This window comes from Neophocaena asiaeorientalis, unplaced genomic scaffold (genome assembly GCF_003031525.2).
Source record: "Neophocaena asiaeorientalis asiaeorientalis breed wild unplaced genomic scaffold, Neophocaena_asiaeorientalis_V1.1 scaffold558, whole genome shotgun sequence".
Classification (NCBI taxonomy): domain Eukaryota; kingdom Metazoa; phylum Chordata; class Mammalia; order Artiodactyla; family Phocoenidae; genus Neophocaena; species Neophocaena asiaeorientalis.
Genome location: NW_020172780.1, coordinates 100,943 through 109,029, shown reverse-complemented (window position 1 = coordinate 109,029; position 8,087 = coordinate 100,943). Strand labels below are relative to the sequence as shown.

The 8,087-nt window shown below is 44.2% G+C and overlaps 1 protein-coding gene across 2 annotated transcripts in view; it reads left to right on the top strand.

Moving 5' to 3' along the window:
* ZNF169 (zinc finger protein 169) overlaps nt 1-7,845 on the top strand; it is a 45,083-nt gene extending 37,238 nt beyond the window's left edge. The window contains exon 5 of one of the 2 annotated variants that reach the window (XM_024741371.1): nt 5,829-7,845. In XM_024741371.1, the coding sequence (XP_024597139.1) occupies nt 5,829-7,375 (1,547 nt within the window). In that variant the 3' untranslated portion in view covers nt 7,376-7,845. Of the gene's footprint in view, nt 1-5,825 lie in introns of both variants that reach the window. The other variant, XM_024741370.1, reaches the window with a different exon arrangement.
* Nucleotides 7,846-8,087: the final 242 nt, after the last annotated feature.

The following is an 8,087-nucleotide window of genomic DNA, read 5'->3' as shown; positions in this document are numbered from 1 at the left end:
TCCCTTCTGGCTTGCAGAGTTTCTGCTGAAAGATCCACTGTTAACCTTATGGGGATTTCCTTGTGTGTTATTTGTTGTTTTTCCCTTGCTGCTTTTATTATGTTTTATTTGTATTTAATTTTTGACAGTTTGAATAATTTGTGTCTTGGTGTCTTTCTCTTTGGATTTATCCTGTATGGGACTCTCTGTGCTTCCTGGACTTGTTTAACTATTTCCTTACCAAGAGCCTTTCATCCACACCTCTCCGAATAAAAGGGAGAAAATGTTGAAAGAGGATGAAAGAAAATAAAGTAAGATAAAATAAAGTTATTGAAATAAAAAATAATTATTAAGAAAAAAGTGTTTTTAGAAAGTAAAAAAAAACAAAAAATGGACAGATAGAACCCTAAGACAAATGGTGAAAGCAAAGCTATACAGACTAAAGCTCACACAGAAGCATACACATACACACTCAGAAAAAGAGCAAAAGGGGAAAAAATAATAAATGTTGCTCTCAACGTCCACCTCCTCAATTTGGGATGATTCATTGTCTGTACATCCAGAGATGCTGGGTGTATCTAGTTGACTGTGGAGATTTAGTCCACTGCTCCTGAGTCGGCTGGGAGAGATTTCCCTTTGTCTTCTTTGTTTGCAGAGCTCCCGGGGTTCACCTTTGGTTTTGGCCCCGCCTCTGCATGTAGGTCGCCGGAGGGCGTCTGTTCGTCGCTTAGACAGGACAGGTTAAAGGAGCCGCTGATTTGGGGGCTCTGGCTCACTCAGGCTGGGGAGAGGGAGGGGCACAATGCGGGTTGAGCCTGCGGCGGCAGAGGCTGGCGTGACGTTGCACTAGCCTGAGGCCCGCCATGCGTTCTCCTGGGGAAGTTGTCCCTGGATCCCGGGACCCTGGCTGTGGCAGGCTGCACAGGCTTCCCAGAAGTGAGGTGTGGATAGTGACCTGTGCTCGCACACAGGCTTCTTGGTGGTGGCAGCAGCAGCCTTAGCGTCTCATACCCATCTCTGGGGTCCGCGCTGTTAGCCGCAGCTCGTGCCCATCTCTGGAGCTCCTTTAAGCAGTGCTCTTAATCCCCTCTCCTCGCGCACCATGAAACAAAAAGGGAAGAAAAAGTCTCTTGCCTCTTCAGCAGGTCCAGACTTTTCCCCGGACTCCCTCCTGGCTAGCCGTCATGCACTCACCCCTTCAGGGTGTGTTCACGCCGCCACTCCTCTCCCTGTGCTCCAACCGAAGCCCGAGCCTCAGCTCCCAGCCCCGCCCGCCCCGGTAGGTGAGTAGAGAAGCCTCTCAGGCTAGTGAGTGCCGGTTCGCACCGATCCTCTGTGCAGGAATCTCTCTGCTTTGCCCTCCGCACCCCTGTTGCTATGCTCTCCTCTGCAGCCCTGAATCTTACCCCCTCAGCCAACTGCAATCTCCACCCGGGAAGGGGCTTCCTAGTGTGTGGAAACCTTTCCTCCTTCATAGCTCCCTCCCACTGGTGCAGGTCCCGTCCCTATTCTTTTGTCTCTGTTTATTCTTGTTTCTTTTGCCCTACCCAGTTACGTGGGGAGTTTCTGGCCTTTTGGAAGGTCTGAGGTCTTCTGCCAGCGTTCAGTAGGTGTTCTGTAGGACTTGTTCCATGTGTAGATGTATTTCTGATGTATCTGTGGGGAGGAAGGTGATCTCTGCGTCTTACTCTTACGCCATCTTCCCGAAAATACCCACGAAATCTTAAGTATACTAGTCTGTGAGTTCAAACAATGCATATACCTCCAAAACCCAAACTTTATCAAAATACAGATAATTAGTTTTATCCACATAGTTCCCTTGAGGCCCATCCCAGTAAACCCCTGCTCCTACCCCTCAGAGGTACCACTGTTCTGATTTTATTTCACCATTGATTAGTTTGGCCCACCGTACAATTTTGCATAAATGGAATCATTTAATATGTTCTTGTTTGTTTAAGGCTTCTTTCACTCAGTAGTTTGTTTTTTTGCGGTATGTGGGCCTCTCACTGCTGTGGCCTCTCCCGTTGCGGAGCACAGGCTCTGGACGCACAGGCTCAGTGGCCATGGCTCATGGGCCCAACCGATCCGTGGCATGTGGGATATTCCCGGACCGGGGCACAAACCCATGTCCCCTGCATTGGCAGGCAGACTCTCAACTACTGCACCACCAGGGAAGCCCGACTCAGTATAGTTTTTAAACTTCATCCATGTTGTTGCATACATCAGTAGTCTGTTCTTTTTTTAATCATCAAATAGCATTCAATTATATGAATATTTGACTGTTTATCCATTCTCCTTAATAGACACCTTGATGGCTTCCAGTTTTTAGTCTTGTTAAAAAAGTTGCTATTGGGCTTCCCTGGTGGCGCAGTGGTTGAGAGTCCACCTGCTGATGCAGGGGACACGGGTTCTTGCCCCGGTCTGGGAAGATCCCACATGCCACGGAGCGGCTGGGCCCGTGAGCCATGGCTGCTGAGCCTGCATGTTCGGAGCCTGTGCTCCACAATGGGAGAGGCCACAACAGGGAGAGGCCTGCGTACTGCAAAAAGAAAAAAAAGAAAGTTGCTATTAACATTCCTATGCTGAGAATTTTTTGTTTGTTTTTGGTAAACCTTTGTTTTCATTTCCTTTGGATAAATACCTAGGGTATATTAGTTTTCTAGGGTTGCTGTAATAAATTACCACAAACTTAGAGGCTTAAAACAAAGAAATTGATTCTTTCACAGTTCAACATCAACATACTGGAGGTGCTGGCTACTTCTGGAGGTTTTGAAATGGAGTCTGTTCTTTGTCTCTCTTAGCTTCTGGTGGTTGCTGGCAATCCCTAGTATTCCTTGGCTTGTAGCTGTATCACTCTAATCTCTGCCTCTGTGGTTACATAGGCTTCTTCCTTCTATATGTATCTTTATCCAAATCACTCTCTCCTTGTAAGGATTCCAGTCATTGAATTAAAGCTCATTCTAATCTAGTATAACCTCATCTTAACTTAATTACATCTGCAAAGACTCTATTTCAAAATTAAGGCCACATTCACATGTTCCAGGTTGATATTAATTTTGGTGGGATAATATTCAACTCAGTACACTGAGTCATAGGGTAACTGTTTGTGTAGTTTTATAAGAAACGACTAGAACTTTTCCAGAGTGGTTGTACAATTTCTCACTTCCATGAACAACAAACACATGAGAGTTCCTGTCACTTCACATCTTCCCCGACAGTTTTCATTTTATTTCTGGTGATGGATGTGTAGAGTTATCTCATGGGGGTTTCCATTTTGCTGACAGTTAATGACAGTGAACCCTTCTGTATGCTTTCTGATCATTAATATGCATCATATACCTTACTTTGTGAGGTATACCTTCAAATCTTTTTCCAATTTTTCTGCATTGTTTTTATTATTGAGTTCTTTATTAATCCTGGATACCAGTCCATTGTCATTTGTACATTTTGCAAACATCCTCTCAGTCTGAAACTTTTCTGTTCATTTTCTTAACAATAACTTTTGATGAGCAGATATTTAATATTGAGGAAGTCTAATTTTCCTCTGTCATGGCAACCTGTGACCAGCGAAGTTAATACATAAAATTAACCATCACATATGCTAATATTTCTTTTATATTTTCTTAAAATCACAGAGATGGCATATTACGAAAGTTGTCCAATTTCCAGGGATTAATTCTGATTAATATTGAAAATGTTCCCTTTCTACATTTGTGGACCAAGTCTTAAAATTCTTTAAATTGTTTAAAAGCAGTGAATGCACAGCATTCTTTCCTCTACTGTAATCCAGTGTCTATGGTCATTTGTTTAACTCACTGCTGTACTTTCCTTTCTCACAACCGCAGCTGCAGAAGGCAAAATTTCTTTAAGGAGCCATTAGACATGGATTTTTTTTTCCTTTGGAAAATTTAAGTTCATGTACAATTATTGAAGTAGTTACTGGTCTGAAAAATCAATTGGCATGAGAGCAGCTGTAGATTATAAAAGAATTTATAAACTGATTAACTTTTTTCTACATCATGGAAATTTTTGTGACTAAGTGAAAAGCATTACCTTGGTAACACTTTGTTTTTTATTTATCCTTCTATTGAGGAACTTCTGGATGTTTAAAACCAAAGTGAACTTTGTAATTCTTAATCACTTTTAGCTAAAATTTGCCACATTACTAGATAGGCACAAAAATGATAAATGAGTAGTCATATTAGAGGCTATAGTTCCCATAAGGGCAGCGTTAACTATTTAAATCAGTCACCATATTTTATACAGAAGACACTGAACGGCACACCTGTAATGATGTGCCGTTTACCACTGGCCTTAGACTTTATGCCTAGGCGGGAGAATAAACAGGCCAAGGAGAAGGCAGGGGCTGCTTTTCTCTCCCCATCACAGACAAGGAGACAGTAGTGCAATACTGAAAGCTCAGCTGTCAGAACTTTAGAATTACAACAAAGTATTTCTTGGAAACTGCAAGCCAGAAATGTACATACATGCCACGAATTTTGAAAATGTGGACAGCCTAGCTTAACAAAATAAACTTACTGATAGTTCAATGAGCTGAACTAGAGACCAACCATCGTGGGACCCCTGACTGAAAGGATGTTCACTTTCACAGTGGAAGTCCAGCAGGGTCAGCGCTTGTGATTATCAAGGCCATTTCACAGGAGCTTCTAGGTCTAGCAACACACACACACACACACACACACACACACAGAACTAAATTTACTGAATAGTTTGCTGAGGGGCTTTTAAGTGTTAGGAAGGGGTTTCATGGTAGCTCTTCTTGTTAGTATTGAAAACTAGTCTCTTAGACCAGATGGAATGAATAGTTTTCTGTAAAAGGGTCAGGTCGTAAATATTTTAGTCTTTGTAGCCTTTATATTCTGTGTTGCAACTACTCACCTTTGTTGTTGTATGTGAAAGCTTCCATAGACACAAGATGAAGACAGAGTGTGGCTGTGGTCTAATAGACCTTTATTTACAAAACACCTAGTTGGCTGTAGTTTGCTGCCCAGTGTTATAGACGGTTCATAAAATACATCTCACTTTTGATTGATGAAGAAAGAATCAGGTAGGTCTGCAAAGGCTTCTGGCAGATAGAAGCAGAGTAATGGAGCAAGGCATACAAATTTGATATCTGTTAGAGCTATTTTAGGTGGAAATTTTTCCATTTACAACAGTTAAAAAAAAAAGCACTGCAAAAAGCAGGTCTTGGTGGAGTCAAAATCCTTTAATGGGTTGCAGGCCTAGACTATGTTTTTGTGTTTTACTGCTGAATTCACACTCCCAGATAGAGAACCCACTGCATAATGCTCTAGGAAATACTTGTTTAGGATGGGGGAAACACCTTCCAGTTCATTTCCCACATGGGTCTCTGACCTGTCCTCTCTATTGCCTCCACCATGGGGCCTCTAGGTGGAGTGACTCCCTTTTTTGACTCCATCCTTTCTTGTAGGAGATGTCCCTAAAGAAATTTGTAATAAGTTATGTAGTTTAACTCTCAGTAAAAGCATATATTTGTAGATATTGTTTACATCAGTGTTAATGACTGTGGCTTGTAAGATAATTGTATTGGGGGCAGATGTACAACTCTAATGGCAGCAATTTTTAGGGCTAGAGCTGCCTGTGATGCTTCCTTAAAACTGTTTAAGCTGGGCTGATATTTAGAGCTGGCTCATTGTGTGGGTTTTATGTGTTGTAAAAGGATATACATTAATGTGTCACCCTGGGATGAAAGGTAGGTCTGTGAAGGAAATCTTTCCTATGGGAACATCTGAGGAATGACTGCTGGACAAGTGTTACCATCCACAAGGTACCTGTGGTGATTCTGACCGACACTTTCTCTCCAGCAGAACCAAGAACAGAATTCCAGCCCCATCTCTCCTGCCCAGTGAGTTTTTCCAGTCCACAGTTCCTCCATCAATATGTGTTCTGCGGTCACTTCCCTCAGATCTTCCCAGGTTCATCTGCAGGAAGCCACTTCCTACTAGAAGCTCCGAGCTGCTCGAGTAATAAAGCAGAAGATGGAGAGAGAGAAGGCTCTTGCGCTGTGTTTGGGAGGCTGCGGCTGAGTGGGACTTCAAGGGCATTCTTCAGCCCATCTCAAGGTCAGCCAGTAGACCAGGAAGGCAACAGTGGTGGAGGAATAGATCAGGGGGTGATCCCTGAGGAGACAGATGCAATGTTGACAGGGGCAGACATCTCAGAATCTGGAGCAGTCATATGTGAAAAATACAGACTAGGACTTAGCACAAAGTCAAGCCTCTTTAGCCTCCGGAAGCTTCATGTGTGTCCTGAATGTGGCAGAAGCTTCTACCAGAAGTCAGACCTCATCAAGCACCAGAGGACACACACAGGGGAGAAGCCCTATAGTTGTAGGGAGTGTGGGCGAGGCTTTGGCCGGAAGTCCTCACTCACCATACACCAGAGGAAACACTCAGGGGAGAAGCCCTACATGTGTAGGGAGTGTGGGCGACACTTCAGGTATACATCCTCCCTAACTAACCATAAGAGGATACACTCTGGGGAGAGACCCTTTGTATGTCAGGAGTGTGGGCGAGGCTTTCGCCAGAAGATTGCCCTCATCCTGCACCAGAGGACACACTTGGAGGAGAAGCCTTTTGTGTGTCCAGAGTGTGGAAGAGGCTTTTGCCAGAAGGCGTCACTCCTCCAACACCGTAGCTCACATTCGGCTGAGAGGCCCTTCTTGTGCCTTGAGTGTGGGCGTGGCTTCAGGCAGCAGTCGCTGCTCCTCAGTCATCAGGTCACACACTCAGGGGAGAAGCCTTATGTTTGTGCCGAGTGTGGGCACAGCTTTCGCCAAAAGGTCACTCTCATCAGACACCAGAGGACACACACAGGGGAGAAGCCTTACATGTGCTCTGAGTGTGGGCGTGGCTTTAGCCAGAAAGTCTCCCTCATGGGCCACCAGAGGACACACACGGGTGAGAAGCCTTATGTGTGCCCTGAGTGTGGGCGTGGTTTTGGTCAGAAGGTCACCCTCATCAGACACCAGAGGACGCATACTGGGGAGAAGCCTTATCTGTGCTCTGAGTGTGGACGTACCTTTGGCTTCAAGTCACTCCTCACCAGACACCAGAGGACACATTCAGGGGAGGAGGCTGATGTGTACGGAGTATGTGAGCAAACACTTGGTCAGAAGACCCACCTCACCTCTGACCAGAGGACATACTCAGGAGAAAAGCCGTGTGTGTGTGATGAGTGTGGACGTGGCTTTGGCTTCAAGTCAGCCCTCATCAGACATCAGCGGACCCATTCAGGAGAGAAGCCATATGTGTGCAGGGAGTGCGGTCGTGGCTTTAGCCAGAAGTCTCACCTCCACAGACATAAGAGGACCAAGTCTGGCCATCACCTCCTGCCACAAGAGCTGTTCTCTTGACGTTTCCTTTCTTTTCCCCATGAGTGTGTAGATGGCAGAAATCACTAGGAAATGTTCCACTTTCCTTAAATTCAGTCGAGGAAAAAAATGTTGCATTCTTTCAGTGATCTTAAGATAGTTGATTTTTGGTTTACTTCTTGCACTAGCAATGTGTTTTAATTTGCTAGGGCTGCCATAACAAAATACCACAGACGTGGTGGCTTAAAGAACAGAAGTTTGTTTTTTCAAAGTTCTTGAGACTGGAAGTCTAAGATCAATGTGTAGGCAGTTTGGTTTTTACTGAAATCTCGCCCCTTGGCTTGCAGATGATTGCATTCTTGCTGAGTCCTAAATGGCCTTTTTTCTGTGTGTGTGCTTCCCTGGTATCTCTCTTCTTCTGAGTATACCAGCCATACTGGGTTAGGGCTCCACCCTATAACCTCATAATATTTACCTTTAAAAGTCACATTGTAGGTTATGGCTTCAATGTATGAATTTGGGGGAACAATTTCAGTCTTAACAACTCAGCCCTCTGGACCCCCCAGATTCATATTCTTCACATACAAAATACATTCACCCCATCTTAAAAGCTGCAAACATCTTAACCCATTTCAATATCAACTCTAAATTCAAAGTCTCACCTAAATCTCTTCTAAATTGAGTGTGGATGAGAGTAGAGGTACGTTTCATCCTTTGGCACAATTCCTTTCCAGCTGTGAACCTGTGAACCAGA